The sequence below is a fragment of the Calypte anna genome, chromosome Z (genome assembly GCF_003957555.1).
Source record: "Calypte anna isolate BGI_N300 chromosome Z, bCalAnn1_v1.p, whole genome shotgun sequence".
Classification (NCBI taxonomy): Eukaryota; Metazoa; Chordata; class Aves; order Apodiformes; family Trochilidae; genus Calypte; species Calypte anna.
The window spans coordinates 25,606,854-25,624,063 of NC_044274.1; the positions used below are offsets into that span (position 1 = coordinate 25,606,854).

A 17,210-nucleotide genomic window follows, 5' to 3' on the forward strand; every position below is an offset into this window, starting at 1 on the left:
CTCAAATTGGCGTACATGTGAAATTCAACTAATTCAAATGGAAAGTAACATGACAGGTTAAACACAATGATCTGTGTAAAAAGCTTCTGGATATTTTGGCTTTGGAATTTATTTAGTGATGCAGTGTTAGAATTGTGACATGTAATTCAATACAGCTAAAGGAGGGGGTGGGCCTTGTGTAGCTTGGCATGTCAGGAACAGCAGAGGGTTGTAACATAAAGCAATGGTGTTGCTTTATTCTGTAAAGTAACTATGTTCAACAGAATTTAATCTTCTTACGGAACAGACAGCCCTCTTGTTATCACTTGACTAGGAAGTGTTCGTACAATACCGATGACAAAAATAATTCTGGATCAGTTTTGTTGACAATAAAATAATCAGATTCCAGTCACACAGTTTTTATCACCATTCTGATTTTTGGCTTCCACATTCAAGTTAGTTATAGCATTAATCAAAGAGTGACAGACACTGAGATGATGGAATTTTTAATTGTTTCCACATCTAAACTACTGCTTCTTGCAACATTGCTTGTTTTAGCACAGATTAGTTTTTTAACTAGAGATATCTTAAGAAGCTTTAAGTGAAACATCAGCTTCTGATACAGTAGAGTCCTCCTGAAATGCAGGTATATGAATCTGTTGATATAATTAAGCTGGTTGTGAAACTTTTACACTGTGAAGCAGAGCTTATAACCAACAGGATTTACCCCTGAAGGTAGAGTTTACTTATGCAGTATTCATGTTGCAGTAATCTAGAGCCTCTTGCATAAACTTTCCTGGGTCTTTTCAAAAGGACAAAGAAATTAAAATAATTCTCTAATTCTCTGTTGCACACAAGTCCCCAAAGAGTAGCTGCTGTCTGCAAGTAAACAGGCACCAGTTAATGGTTATCTATTAAAATTTCAAGCTGATTCTCAGCCCATCACTGTCTGGGATGTACTTTTAACTGTTTCTGCCCTTATGCATACATAAAGCAAACCACCTCCTCTAAGAATTACTCTTTCTAGAATTAATTAGCTCTGCCAGCATAGCTTTGCTAATCAACTTGCTTTTTCTTAGCAATTAATGGGTCTGTGGGCTGTGGTAGCACATTTGCATTGCATACTTAAAAGGCAGTATGAGCAGTTAACAGTGTTTTAACATTCAGGTGTTCATAAGGTTTACTTAAAACTGACTAGTCAAACTTCAGAAGATCATTCTGCAGCTTGAAGTGTACATATCACATGTTATTCTTTTTAGTTGTTTCATCTTACAGTAATGACTCAAAAACAAAGGAATATAGTTTTAATGTAGCTTCTGTATGCTTTTTGTTTTCTTTTTTCTTTTCAGTGTCAACTTTAAGACCAGATCTACAAAATAATCCCTAGGTCATTATTAAATACATGCTATTCTTTCCTGTAGCTGTTCTTGGTTAGGACTATGAGAGCCATTACTGGTCTGTCAAGGTGTCCTGTATCAACTAGCCACTGTTACATGTGTTTTGAGAAAATGTAAGAAATTCAGCACCTGGAGCATGGGGATGGAGATGGAGGGGTGGAGAGTTAAAATTGCTTTGTAACAGTGCTCAGGTTTTGGATCGATTGAAAGAGCAGTGAATATAGAAGATGTAGGACGTGTGTAATTTAACTTCAAAAGTTAAACTTAATTTTTGTTTCAATTGAAAAGTTTGATATTAGCCCAGCAATAATTTTTAAATTACTCTATTAACTCTTGTAAAACGAGCATTTTCCATTTTATAAATTACTTACTGTGTTGCTTGTTTCCTCTAATGCAAAATAATTTAAGGATTTTTTTTAAGGAAGAACGATTGTTATTCCTACGTAAACAATATCATCTGCTCCTAGGTTGCTCATTACAGTCCATTACCATAATATTCTTGGTACTTCAACAGACTCAGGCTTCTCCTATTTCTAGGTTTCTCCTGTTTCTTTCACTTCAGTGATTTTTCAGCATTGTTAAAGTATTATTTAGCAGTGATGTTTAGTTCATTAATATGCTTTATTGTGTTGTTGCTTCTGGTGTGCTCCTCCCACATACCTCATCTTCCGTTTTTTTAGAGCCGATGTTTTTGCTTCTTAATCTAACACATTTCTTGTACTTTAGTATTATACACAGAGTATAATCTTGCATCTTGAAAAATTTTGATTTTTTCAATCTTAACCAGCTTTTGGGCTAGCAACAGATTTAGTTTATCCATTTAATTTTGTTTGGAATTGTGTATCGATTTTTCTTGTAATAAAGACAAAAACGGTATTTTCCTTTTTATTTTTTAATAACTATCTGAATCACATGCTTTTCCTTCTTGGCAAAAGACTTATTTACCTATTTTCAGACTTCTAACATACATCACAATGAAAACTAACTTTGAAAATGTAAAAGCTGCTTGCATTCAAGCAAGGATTTCCTATTTAGTGTTTATGATTTTTGGGGCATAAGTTCAGAATTTAATCAGGTTAAATGGTGATTGTGGCCTGTGATAGTTTTGCTAGTAAACTGAGAAACTGCAATGTCTATAAAAGTGATGTGGTTCTACAGTAACTAAGTTGTGGGGTTTTTTTCTTCAGTCCTACGATAATGGCCTGGCACAGGGAGCTGGTCTGGAATCTCATGGTAAGAATGTTAATATGTTCTATGCCATACTTTAAGACTGGGATTGGAAATGCTGTTAAGAGGTGCTGAGTGAGTCATGTTTTTCCTTCTTTTCTGATTTTAAGGAACTGGGATGAGGAGAAGCAAATCCAAAACATTCCTCAGAATATCATCTGTCTTTTTCCCTTATTTCCAGCTTTGATAATATCAGACCAAATGGGCTCTTACTTAATATACTGATATCATTAATCTCACCTCATTAATGTTTTGATGAAAGGTTTTGGCTTTATTTCTTGTCCCTTGCTGCAGACCAAACTTTTTCCACGTGTACCATTGCTACTCTGTGGATTTCTCTTTAAGAGATTTTGTGCAGTGCACCTGATCATCTCCAATTTCAGCAGCTGTTAGGGAAGTCTAGAAACATTTCCTCTGTTAGATTGCACCACCCACTGAGGGCTTAAATCCTAAAGCAGCAGTTAATATTTGTAAACAGTCAATAGTTGTGATGGGAATTTCCAAGAAACTGGTATTTTTAAACAAAATGTTTCTCTTCCAAGAAGTGTAGTGGTCTGCTTATGCTGACTTTGTGATTGATATTAAATATTGATTGACACTAAATACTTGCTAGTTTTATCCTTATTATTGAGATTTGATAAGTTTCCATCTGTTTTCTTCCTGCAAGTTATATAAAGTTGAAAAACTTAAATTATACCCTTATGTGTGAAAAAATTATTTTAAAAAGTTACTGTTGAACACTAGTGATAACAGCATCCCTCTCCTACTGCATTTCAGCATTAGAATGAAAGTAACCTTTGAGTTCCTGAGATTCCTCAGTCACCAAGTTGGTGTATGGATTTTTTGGCACCAGGTCTTGTATCAACAGGTTGCTTATGGTTTTTCCCAGGCTGTAGTTTTATTATATCAGATATCAGACTCAGAGTCGATTTTGATAGGCTTTAAAAAGTGATGGCCATGATAGGCAGACAAAGAAAGTTACTTTGTCCTCTAGTTCCAGATGCTATTGTGCATTTTGCTTGACAAAAAAACCCTTTTTTGAGTGTAATAGATGTTCACTGTGACCATGAGAGTCCAGCAGTTTTTTCATAGTATGTGAAAAGACTAAACCATGCCTTTTTTTTTTTCTTGGCTTTTTTGCTTTCTGGCCATCAGATACTTCTGTCTGTTTATAATCTCTGTGACCCTGTGTCTGAGACTGCCTTTGGCATCCCTGCTTCAGTCGGATTGCTGGCATCAAAATAGCTCTCTTTTTTAAGTTACAAATGAAAAATAAATGTTCCCTGGTGCATTGCAATCTACTTATTTGTGCACTGTTGTGTAAATAAGTAGGGCAGCACTGAGGGGCAGTCCAGCTTTAAGAAAAAAAAAATCATTTTTATTTGTGTAAGAGTTGGGCTGAGGCTTTTTTCCTCTATTGACGTGTTGTACTAAAGTGTTTTATTTATTTGCAATCAAAAATTAAAATTAACATTTTCATACTTTAAAAATCCATTGATGTAATTGTTACTACTCTAGTTCTGACTGAGATCATACAGGCTTCAGTGAAAATCTGGATTTCAAAGCATTACAATAACAACTGTTTCTTCACAGGTGGCTCTACGTTTTGTGGTATTGCATCACTGTGTTTGATGGGAAAACTGGAGGAAGTTTTTTCAGAAAAAGAATTGAACAGAATAAGAAGGTGGTGTATAATGAGACAGCAGAATGGCTACCAAGGACGACCCAACAAACCTGTGGATACCTGCTACTCGTTCTGGGTGGGAGCCACATTGAAGGTACTGTACAGAAAAGCTACAGGATAGTTATTGACTTGCTTTGATATATTTAAGCAGTCTATCTTTTCTTTGATTGAAAGATATTGGCATGGTATTTGGCATGAATACACAAATATGAAGAGATCGCTGTAAAGATCTTTCATCTTGCAAAAATGCAGGAAGTGGAGATTTACCAGATTAATGCTATCTCTGCTATCACTGCTTATCTCATAAATAGATACTACATTTTAGTAGTAAAAATATACCAGGATTTCATATATTACTGTAATGGTTTAATTTCTTTTCAGCTCTTGAACGTATTTCGATATACAGATTTTGAGAAAAACCGAAATTACATCCTCTCAACTCAGGATCGTCTTGTTGGTGGATTTGCCAAGTGGCCAGATAGCCATCCAGGTAAGCTTACTTATTAAAATCTTGTTGAGTGTATTCTAGGCTAGAAATACATTCCATCAGTGAGACACCTGAAAGATACAAAGAAAGTTCTCTCCTCAGTCTCCTTGAAAAATGGAAAAAAAGCCTTCTGAATACAATGAATTTTCATTATTAAAGTGGAAAGAGGGAGGGAATATTATTCCTTTTTCAGCCACAGAGCAAGGGAGGCATTGTTATCTAGGCTGTTGCAGACACCTCTCTGTTTAGAGCTGGAACAAGTCTTCCAGTATGTGTTCAAGTGTTCTGGTTAAAGGGAATAGTGTGCAGCGGCTGTGTGTAAATGGTTGAAAAAAATATTTCAAAACATTTGTTTCCTTAGTAGAAGAATCATTTAAGCTCATTCAGAAATCGCTGATGTATAAGAAGTCAAATTTTGCAGAGTTACTTATTATGATGTACAGGTTGTAGTTACACACAGCAATATATACTTAGTGCACCTGAAAGTTGATTTGACCTGTGAATTTTCTCACTTCTCCTTTCCTGTTCCACTGAGGGGGGAAGTGAATGAGCAGCTGTGCAGTGCTTAGCTGCCTACTGGGGTTAATCCACAACATATCTCTAGGACACATACCTAAGCCATTTGGGGTTTCTGGAGACTTGTGCATAACTTGTGACTAGGTTTAAATAAACTTTTAAATTATAAGATGTACTGTTGAATGCCCCAGGAGCTAAGATTGCAACTCTGATGCATCTTGCATGTTGCCTTTAAATGCTACTCAGTGTAAAAGAATTGGAAGCCCATGTAAATTACAAGTTATGCAAGGGAAAGATCAAGAGATGTAACCTGACTGATGAGTGTGCACAACCACTACAGTTGAGTAATCACACAAAATGCACTACTAGTACAATTACTACACTTAAGTGAGATTTGCTTTTATGGCAGCCTTACTTTGTTACAGTTTTAAGACGGCAGCCAAGCAGTTGTAAGTTTTCCTTGCTGTACTTCACATTTGTGAAATTCTTAGGAAACAAAGTATTTTCACCTCTGTATTTTGATGTTGAAATAAAAAGTGTATTTTATAGCTTGAAGCTGGAGAGTACAGGGGCTGCATATGTATATTTTGGCTAGAACTAAAGTTGAGTATTCAGGTAGCACAGATTTGGACAATGTTAAACTTGGTAGTTGAATTCACAAAATAGCCACATTCAGGTAATTGGGGTTTTATATGGTTTTTAGTGTGTATCAGTGAAGTTAACCACAGTGGTTAATATACGGTATTTCCTGAATCGGAGAACTGTCAGAGTCTCTCTGTCCAGATACTTTGTTGGATTATTTTGGTCAGATAAGAATTTAACAACGCCTTCAAGGTTTGCTAAGTGTTGAAAATTTGTAATCAATGGGGCTTGATTATTTAGCTCTTTCCATCTCTAGCCTGTGATTTCATGGGCAGATAATCCAGTCTAATGGCATGCTGCTGCCCAGAAGAAGCAAGCTCACTTCTCTTCCTCCCAGCTTCCACAAATAAACTGCACATCCTTTCTCCTTTTTGCACTGGCTTTGGTGTGTATCAAAACCTTCTGCAAATCAGTTTAATTCACCAAAAGGTCAGAAAACTGTCCATTTTCTCCTTCCTTGTTTAACTTTCTTCTGTGTTTTTTCTATTGCTTTAGGATATGGACAGTGTCATAGCAAGCAGTAGTGGTGGTATAAGGTAGACAGCAGCAGCAGTGTGGGACAGAGGAGAAAAGAGCATCCCTTTTGTGTGGTAGTCATATGTTACGGCTGATCAAGCCAGCTCATGAATTCCTACCCTTAGGGTATTGCTCAGGAAGGGGGAAAGCTTCTAAATATTGATTTTTTGGCATCTGCTGGCGCTAATTTGCCTATTTCAATAGTCAGCTGTTTCTCAGGTAATTAGGAAAATAACTCTTTCATATTTGGGAAAATATAAATTGCATTGTAAACAAAAATTATTTCCAGCTCCTCAAATTCCTTTTCTGTTTGTCCCAAGAACTCAGAACTCAGACACTGGTGCAAAACAGAATATTATTTTTGTTTGTTTGTTTTTTCCAAAAGTCAACTTGGAAATACAGCACCTGTTTGTTTTTCTTAGCTGAAAGTATTCAGGGTTGTTGGAATCCAAGAACACTCAACTGTTATAGCCTAACATAATTTTCCTTTTCTTTCCTTTTTTCAGATGCTTTACATGCCTACTTTGGGATCTGCGGTTTGTCATTAATTGGAGAATCTGGAATTTGTGAAGTTCATCCAGCCCTGAATGTAAGCACAAGAACCTCGGAGCGCCTTCACCACCTTCATCAGATATGGAAAGCAAGGACTCCAAACAGTGTTAAAATGACACAAACCTCTCTACATGACTGATTTAGACTTGAATTTTGTTCTGGTAGCATAATTGTAGCCCAAGGCTAAAAGCCATGTGTAACCAATGTGCTCTTTCCAGTGCTGGAGTCATACAATCAGATCTGTGTTGGTGGCATCACTTTGATAGGGACTTATTTGCAGCAGGTATTCTACATTGTGAAATACAGGTATTTTGTTTATATCAAAAGTTTGTCACCACTGACTGTAAATGGCTCTTCAAATGGCTTTACTTCAAAAAAAAAATCCCTTGAGGCATATAAGCGTCATTTTTATTTTTTAAAAATTGTGCATACTGTGTCAAAACATACAATGGGGATGTATTTTCAGTGGGGATGTATTTTGTTCTAAATGGGACAATCATCAGCTGTGAAAAAAAAAAAAAAAGAAATAAATTGTGCATTTGAGAAATATCTGAAATATGTATGGTGAAGCACAATACTAAGTCTACCTTGCAGTATATCCTAATGCCCTGCAGCAAAGTGAAAGACAACCTGAAGAAACTGTGTTAAATAGACAGTTCTCCATGGAAGCCACTATCAAAAATGAAATGTCACTGAGGAACAATACTATTCTCAGACAAACACATTTTGCCTTCGTAGTGAGTCCTCAGCCATTGAGTTTGGGGTTACCTTAGGTTAAGGGAATGGATTCTCAAGGTCAAAGCCTTGTGCACAGCCCATCACCCTCATTTTGAAAGAGCCCCTGGTATTGGTGCCCCTGTGGAGATAGAAGCTATGCCGTCAGGATGTTAGAAGGATAGAAACCTCCAGGTAAGCAGATCATACTGCTGCAAGTAAAATGTGAAATATCGCTGAAATTTATCAGTTGAATGAGAGTTTTGGTCTGTTTAGGTTGGTGTTAGACACTGTGATTGCCCTGAAAAACTCCTGTTTTGCTTATAAGAGAAGAGACCACTTAACAGGTTTTCTTAATTTTAGACAAGCACTAGCTGAAAGAGGAGGAAGTCCCATCATCTTTATATTATCATTAAATTACTGAGTCATTAGATGAGACTACATTGTAGATTTACAATTCCAGCCCATCATTTTAAAGCTTCTGTTTTCATGCTCTCTATTTACCTAATTAGTTTCTGAATTTAATAAAAATAAATGATCTATTTATTCAGGAACCAGGAAAAACTTATTTCTCGTGAGATGTAGCTTTCATGGGGTGGGGTTTTTTTGCAACCCAGTTACATGTTCTGGATGAAGAACTGGCCACACAGTGTCTTCTCAGGGCTCAAAATTACAGCCACCAAGGGGTCTCAAGCTGAACCCACTGAAAACTGCAAACCTCCTCCACCCCACAGGTTTGTTTTTTGAGGTGCTGGCAATGTGGCGTGTTTGGTAACTGCAGGGTAACTGCACATCCTTCAAAATGTCCAGCTGTAGATAGATACTTAGGTATGTGATGAGACTGGAAGTGGCCATTGTCATTGTAGAATGAGCAATACCTTAAAAAAGGAAGCAGTCCCAACTCTCACTAAAAAGGAGGTCATCAAAAAGGTAAGATCTGTGTGAGAACAATCTTAAACCTCTGACTTTGAGAATTTAAAAACATGCAGGAGGGGAAATGTTTGTGGTAAGGAAAGAGCTTTCAACTTGCCAGGCGGAGTTACTTATATTAAACTCACAAATGAAGGAGGGAGCTGTGCATGAAGAAGCCTATGTTTTGATGCTTTCAGTCTTGCATGCAAGGGAAGGTGTCTTCCATGTTCACTTTTAACAGTGATGATAGCCAGGCTCTGCTATGAGGACAAGGACCTACCTTGTACACTGGTTAAACCAGCAGCCTTGCATGCTCAGTCTGAGGGCACAGGGGCCTTCATGAAGGTTTCATGCAGATCTCCAGATCTCTCCTCATGTCAGCTTTGCTACAGCACATGTAACAGAGGCTCTGCCTCACTATGGGAAGGAGGATTCCCCCTTATCCTTTTATAGGATAAGGACAATCTGGCATAAAAATGACAGAATAGAAATTAAAGCACAGCATTCTGTTGTTCATCACCCTTCCTGCGTGCTTTTGGGAAAGGAGTGCTGCTCGTGCTGCCTTGAGAGCTGATTATTCAGGACTGCTGTTAAAATTGCATGCTGCCTTTGGATAATTTAAAGGTTTCCCTAAGCACAGAGCTATGCTTATTTGCTCTTATACTGTCTAGGAGTCTTCATTTAGCAACCTTGTTTAAATTCTGATCATGCCTTCCTAAAATAGTCTCACTTTACAAAATTACATTTTAATCTTGGACCTAACTTTGTATTGCTCATACCAGTAAAGCTTCCTTTAACTTCAGACTCATTGTGGAGGAACATCATACCTAAAGGCAGCTGTGTGAACCTGCTGTCCAAGGAGCTTTTGTCAAGGGTGGCCTTTTGCAGCAGGTTAGACTGACTAGGAAAAACTTAGGGACATCTGATCCTACCTTGAGATCCTCCTGGACTGTTTTTTTAGAGTTCTTTGGTTATACTTCAACACTGTATGTTCTTTTCCCCCATGCCACCAGCTTGTGAATTCTTGCTGGTGGGACTGTTTTAACATGGTGCTGATGTGCAAAGTACATAGATGGGAATGGAGGGTTTCTATAAATAGCACAAAGGTACTTTAGAGGAAATCAGACGTCCTAGAAGGACTGAGCATATTTGCACTCTGGTCTGTATGCTCAAACTTTATACTAATCAGCTGTCCCTGGGTGGTGCTGGCTGTTCAGCATTCTTCTGAAATAAGCAGCTCTCTGGTGGGGCCAGGGACAGGATTCTACTAGAGATGTGTCAGATGAGGCTTTCCAAGACAGCCACAGGTCTCATGTATTTTTGTGTATGACGCTATATATAAGTCTCTGGACATGGGAAGACAGAGTGCGTTCTGCAGAGTGGTGATAACGTGCCCTCTGTGGCTTCTCAGTTGCTATAAATAGCTTTCTGGAAACAGCCCATGGAAACTGCTACCACCACTGAACCTTTATGATGGCTCCATGCCTTGACGTTTGTTTTCAGTGTAAATAAAGTCTAGTCTCAAGCTATTTCCTTCTGCAGAATGAGGAGCTTCTGGTATGATGAGGCCTGTGATTGCTAGCTTCCAAGCAGCAGGTGTAGGCTGTGTTAGCAAGGTTAGCTTCCTTGGTCACATGCCAGATTGTGCCCTCTGCCCCTGGAGGCTTATCCTCATTTTTATTAAATGCAGATGAAAGGGAAACAGCAGAGGCATGGGTTAAATCCTGCTCTGCCTCGGATGCAAACCCTCCCCACTGAGAGGGTATTCTCATTTCTCAGGGTGAGTTGGGAACAGCAGCTGTTGGTGGGAAAGCTGCTCCCCAGTTCTGTAGAACTTTGCTGTTCTCCCATGCTCAGTGGTCGATCAGCACAGTATCCAAGCTGGCACAGGAGCCTGTGCTCTGCCCTGCAGGGCCCCTTGGACAGCAGCAGGCAGGCTCCCAACACATTTCTTATGCCTCGTCTAGGAGCCCCTACCTTAGCACCTACCTTACCACCTGGCTATAAGCCCCCTGCAGTGCTGCAGGCTTTCTCACCTCATGTGACTCCAAGTCATGGTCCAGGAGCCACAGAACAGGGAGGCTTCACAGGTCCTACACGAAGGGAAGGCAAGCACACTGCTTCTGTCTGCTACCAAACCCAGAGCAAACATGCAGACCAGCATTTGAGATACAATGCAGTATGTGGTCTCTGAGGAGAGGAGTTTTTTAAGCTGAAGACTCCATAGGCTATGAAGAGCAACAGTTCCCATGACCTTCCTTCTATAAAAAGATTAAAATCTGCAGCAGCTGTTGATCTGATAGCCAGTCTGCACTGGACCCCATCCCATCTCCCTGCTGGTTGTCTGGCTCACTCCAGCACCCATGAATGACTCTTGCTGTCAGAACAGGCTGAGACCCTCTTTTTGGTGCTAGCCAGATTTGGAGCAAACAGGAATATAAAGGAAAAAACTTTTTTTTTTTTTTTTCTTTTCTTTTTTACTTTTTTTTTTCTTTCAAATATGTCTTTCTCTGATGTCAGTCACTCTGTTGAGTCACTCTGTACAATGCAGACACTGGCAAAGGAAAATTCACCTGTTTTGGAGATGCTCTGTCTTGAGGACTGGGACTACTCTAGCCTTCTGATGATCTATTGGTGTCAGTCAGAGACATACTATTCTTGAGTGCTTTAAACTAACGGTAATTGAAAGAAATTAAACCTGGCTAAAATGTCCTATTGCCTATGTATTTCATTTCACCCACCCCAGCTCCACACTAAAACACTAAAAATGTAATAAATAATAATGTTCCTAGGCGGTAGGAGAAGGATTTGTCTTGTCTGTAACCACTTGAAATCCTTGGCTGGCAAGTTATCTGGGGAGGACACCTGGAGGACCCCCCTTTGGCACATGAACATGCATTTGACTTTCTCCTCCACAGCTGGGCAGAGCGAGCATGCCTCTGCTCATTTTCTAGAAAACTCAGGAATACTGCATATGTGCTGGTCTGCACATGGTAAGGCCCAGACTCCCACAGCCAAGGACTGTGTTTCTGCCTATGACTCCTGGGGATGTATGTATCCAAGTTGATGCATCAAGTGTGCTCTGGTTGATTCTGCAGTGCAGTATATATGGGACGGGAAAGTCCTCCAGAGCAGCAGGGGAGTGATTGGTCCTGCAGCTGTCTTATGGTACACACCGCAGCTGGCTTTGCATGTTGGGGTGCTTGTCCTGTGTTGCAACATGCACAGGGAACCAGCCAAAACCATGAGCTAAGGCATTTGGTTCCAAACATTGCTCACCTTCCTCCTCAGATCATTAACCACATCCAGGACAAATTCCTACCCCAGATCCTCTCCATGCTCCACACAAGAGGACCAGGAACAGGAGCTGCAGTGGGCTGTGCTGTAATGCTGCAGGCAGGTGCACCAGCACCTGCCTAAGTACTGATCCCAGGTGGAGACAGGTCTTAAAAAAAGGTTAATGGTGTCTGGTAATGGTGTCTGGTAATGGGTCTGGAGAGTCTTGAAGGCCTGGAGGACACACTGGTAAAGGGGCAGGTTTATTCTCTGAGGGCGAGTGCTTGTCTGGCTCACGCAGGGTACAGTGGGGGCTGCACCAACCCCTTGCTGTGCAAAATCCACAGGGAGCTTAACCAACTTTCAGTGGGGATTAAAGACCGTACTAACCCATGGTAAATGCAGGGCAAGAATTCTGTTGCATTTTGAAAAATGAAAGTTAACTCAAGCCTCATCCTGGTGTAGTCAAGCTGACAGAAAAGTACAGGAGCCCAGCTATTGCATTTAAACCTTGACAGCATAAACTGGACAAGTTTTGTAGAGAGGTGTATTGCTCCCTTCAGACCAGCTGACCCTGAAAAGCTTTTAGGATTGTACTGCCTTTTTTTCATGGCCCTTTGCTGTTATAGACGTGCCTTTCTGCAAAACACACAAAATTACTAAAACATAAATTGCCAGTCACATGCAGATCTCAATAGCACTCATCTTCCACTGATTTGCATGTCTCTGATTTCTTCATTAGACACATTCTTTAAAGTAAATTAATAGAATCAGTAAATAGTAGACTCAAGCCTGCTGTGTTTTGCTCAATTACTATTTGTTAAAACTCTAGTTACCAAAAATTCTCTTTAAATTGTCAAACTTGATTAACTGTAGTTGTAGGGGAAAATGGCAGTTTCATTATATATTCATGGTATGCATCATTATGCACTTTAGCTCCTTCCTTATAAATATGTATTGAGTAATAACATATTCAATACATTAAATATTAATAGTACTCTATATACTTAACCCATATTTTTAAATGAGCTTGTTCTCAGGAGTATGTGGTATTGTGCTAATGTCAGATGGGACAGGCTAGGAAGAAATCATACGTAAAGATAATTTTACCACAGTACAGGAACAGTTTTCACTCTGTATTTGTGTGTGTGTGTGTTTCTGCCTCACAAATACTGAACAAATATGCTTACAGTATTTGGATAGAGGTCTTTAAATGAAGCAATAGAAGAAGTCTAGAGGTATGTATCTCTGGTGTGAAAAAGGTCTGCATGTAGTAGAACAAGAAGTCTAGCTCCAAAATATTATGGATTTGGAATTCACCTAGTTTTTATTACGTTTGCTTTTAGCGGAGAAACCTACAGCTTCCCCTTTCCCTACAGGAAAATAAGAGGTACAGTCTAAGAGTGAGACTGTTTCTTCTAGACATCAGCAATGGATAATGGTTGACTTAGTCACAGAGCAACAGCAAGCTGCTTCAGTATCTCATGTTGATTGTTGCTTTTTCTTTACCAAATTTAGTTTTATCAATTTAGTGACTGAATCCTGAATGGAATTTATTACACAAATGGCAGGGAGAACCATGCAAGAGTTTTCCTGCTTCAGGTGGCCTTGGTGGAACCTCAACTGAATGTGGATGAGACCCTGAAGCAGAGAGTTCCCTGACTGCTCAGGGGACACTCCAAGCAGTTGTGCTCTGTTTTCTTCCACAGAGCAGCACAGAAAGAAGAAATGAAAAACAAAAACAAAAAAACCCAATCCAAAACAAAACACCAAGATCCCCCCTGTGGTGCCTAGAAGTAGTAGAGGGGATGGAATTCGTTGCAGGCAGAGTTTTTGGTCCGCATACAGGTACTGTGAGCTCTGAAATACAGTTTGGTCTCACTTACTGTGCTTGTAAAACCTTTCCAGCCATCAGGAGGTCTCACCTGTTTCATGACAATTTTTTTTTTCTGCTTGTGACCGTTCCCATCAACACTACTCACTGTGGAAGAAAGCAGTTTATATAAAATTCATAAACTATATACATTATCCCCTTTTAGTATTGCTGAAGTTGGGTGCAGGCTTCTGAACACTGTTAGAAGAACAGGAGCAGGTCACAGTCCTTACCAGAGGCATGCACACTTGAGTATGTGTTTAAGTGGTGGGGTTTTTTTATTATTTCAAATGTTTTCTCGAATGTACAATCTAACACTGAGCTAGTTCATACAGAATACCAGGACAGTTTTCCACCACTTTTAACATCATCTATCTTTCATCTCCTCTTGCATTTCCAATGCAACTTTCAGTGGCATCAGAGTCCTCTGAGATGGAAGCATTTCTACACAGATCTGTTTTACCCCAGGCATACTGTAAAATGCTCATTCTCTCCTCCCCATGGAATTACTTGTGTGAGCCTGTAGCACCACCTGCAACTTCTTTTAAACACTCTTTAAGTAGACTTCCTCACATAATGCTGGCCAAGTACTTGCAGTGTGTTGTACAGGTGCACAGTGGGAGAAGTCCCATCCTAAGGGGGAAGTCCCATCCTATATGGCTGCCAAGTATGTGTGCTTCAGTGGATTCCCTGCATAATGGAAATGGGAAAATATCCCGCCATGCTTGGGGAGCAGAAAGAAAAGAGCATCTGAGAAGACTTCACTGCTCAGATTTAGGTCAGAAGTGGAAACTAAGATGTCAAGGAAATCAACCAGAAAATCTAGAGCTGTGTACTGCTGTCCCAGGAGAATCACCATAACAGGTCAGGAGACAAACATTTCCTTTATATTTTAATTTCCATACCAATATGCCAAGACAGTCCTGTGTCTTGGACCAGTTTTTCCACTGGTATAAAATTATACAAATTAGTTTATATCAGTCGATAATCTGGCCTAGGATCCTTGCTGTTTTGGAGATGTGCTTCAAGCTTAAGTGACAGAAAGCAAATAAAGTCCTCATAATTCATTTTAGCATAATGCATGTTCTCAGATTGATAATTTCATGACAACCAAAATTTTGAATTGATTTTCAGTCATTCTGGTTCCACAGAAAGGAATGGACCTGAGGGATGAAATAAAAGGAGGGAAAATGTGAAAAGCAATTGCATATCTGCAATATATGTGGAACATTAGCAATTGCATATCAGCTATTTCTGACACACAGCCTACACTCAGTAAAAGTTAGAGTAAAACATAAAGACCAGCTACCAAGAGGGGTGGAAGACCCTGAGCACCAGCTCCAACACAAAGCTTCTTCATCTATCTCTGACCTTCCCCAGTCATCCTGCAGCCGCTCAAGATGAAGGATGGCACAAAATGTCTTCTAGATAATCGGAGGTAAACTGGATTCCTCAGACTGGCTACATAAGTTCTATTCTCTGCTGTGGAGAACAGTCTCAAATTCCTAGCTAATCTGGATCTATGGAGACGATTTGTGTTAATGGCTCTGAACAGTCCACAAGGCTCTGTCCAAGCTTGTAGAACAAGAAATACAGAAATGCATAAATACACTTTTCTGCAAAGCTGACTGCAAAGAGTGCTGTGATACAGGGGCCAGGATCATCCCAACAAGAGCTGCTTAGGAGACTGCCCTTGCTGAAACTGTGAAATCAATGCAAAAGTGGTTTGTGGCATTCTCCTGCCTGCCTATCACTGGCAGCCATCCAGACCCAGAGTACTAACAGAGCTAATGCTGAAAAAAAGCAATCCAAGAAAAGCATGAAAGAACCATAATTTCTTGGGTGTTGTCTAACATGAACATGACAAAGCAGCAATGAGATTCAGGTGCAGACATGCCTCCAGCTAAAAGGGTTCTAGGGCAGTAGACAGCTGCATGCTGTCTTCTTGCACTGCAGAGCAGAAGGGGTTGTAAATTCCTTGGCTCTTCACACAGCCTGTGATTACTGAGCAGTAAGGTCAAAGGTATGTTTGCTGTTTGGTGCTGCTTATCGTTTGGAGACTCACATTGACACCATGGTACAACCTTCCTTGACAGGGAAGAGCCACTGTTGCTGAGGCCATCACCAGCACCTTGCTGTGCAGATGATTTCTGGATATGAGCAACACAGGAGAAGCAAGGCACTGATTCCTTCTGTCCCTTGTCCCAGCCTCCCCTGGCCCTGCTCTCTGGAAGAGCTCAACACTGACCCAAAGAAACTAGAGTAGAAAAAAATTCCTACATGACTGCCATTTGGTGAGCTGGAATTCGATCACAAAAGCAAAATATCTCACATTGAGTTAAATTATGCATCAGGAACCTGTCAGTTGCGCAGGTGATGACAGCTGCCTGTCCCCTGTGCTGCCACCCATTGTTTATTCCTGCGTTGTTTGCACAAAAGTAGTATGTGGAACATTGAGAGCTTGCCTATATCCCAATAATGAGCTATTTGATTAATGAGTCATCTGATATATATAATTGCAAAGTATCTAGTAACAGAAAATTCTGGTAGCTATTAATGAGTCCCTTTTCCTGAGAAAGAAAGAGTATATTGTTTCAGTGAGTAACCTGGAGAGAGAATCTGGGATAACATTACTGCTGTATCAGTAGACTTAGGAAATACAGCCTTCAAGGGGGTACATTACACTGATATAAAACCCCCTCCAGTATGTTTTCACCACACAGGGGTGATGTGCTCCACGGGCTACCTGATACCTGCAGTGAATGGATGGCTCATTCCCTTCCACCTCTCAGTTTGGGAGAGAGCTGGAGAGAGAGTAGCAGACTGGCCACTCACCTGCCTCCCTCACCCAAGTCTTGAGGGTAGCTGGGACCTTTGATTTGGGGACAGAAAAAGAAGTAATGAGCCAGCTGCTGGCTTAAATGACCTCCACCAGCAGCAAACTATTGCAGCAGTGTGGAGACAGGCACAGAGCAGAGGTGCTCTTGTCTGCAACATCTCAAACAACATTCCCCAGCTCTCCTATGGGGGGCCCTAATTCACCGTGTCTGGGTGGAGTTTCCGAGTGCCTGGTAGTTGGCCTTCCTGCTTGGTGTGAACATTTCAGCAGGCCCTGTGTGTTGCCTTCCCCAAACAGTGCAGGGTACTTGTGTTGCTGGAACCAGTTTTTCTGCCACAGTTGTATACAGGCATATTGTATACATCTTGAGTGGCAGCATCAGGCCTGGAGTGAAGAAAAATAGATGACACAAGTTTTCTACCTGTCTGGGCTGCCCCAGAGACATGCAAGCAGCCAAGTGCCAACACACCAGACAGCTTAAACACATAATTATGTGCATGACATTAGCAGGTGCTCCTCTCTGCAGATGTGTTTAGACACATTTTTTCATCTGAACAAAAGCTTGAAGGCTAATAAAAACAGATGTAACCGGGGGC

General features: G+C 40.2%; 1 protein-coding gene across 2 annotated transcripts in view; it reads left to right on the forward strand.

Moving 5' to 3' along the window:
- The window catches only part of PGGT1B (protein geranylgeranyltransferase type I subunit beta), a 33,722-nt gene extending 26,181 nt beyond the window's left edge, over positions 1 to 7,541 (forward strand). For both annotated transcript variants that reach the window (XM_030467731.1, XM_030467732.1), the window contains 4 exons: positions 2,564 to 2,609; positions 4,197 to 4,381; positions 4,669 to 4,777; positions 6,955 to 7,541. In XM_030467731.1, the coding sequence (XP_030323591.1) occupies positions 2,564 to 2,609; positions 4,197 to 4,381; positions 4,669 to 4,777; positions 6,955 to 7,139 (525 nt within the window). In that variant the 3' untranslated portion in view covers positions 7,140 to 7,541. The remainder of the gene's footprint in view (positions 1 to 2,563; positions 2,610 to 4,196; positions 4,382 to 4,668; positions 4,778 to 6,954) is intronic.
- The last annotated feature ends 9,669 nt before the right edge of the window (positions 7,542 to 17,210 follow it).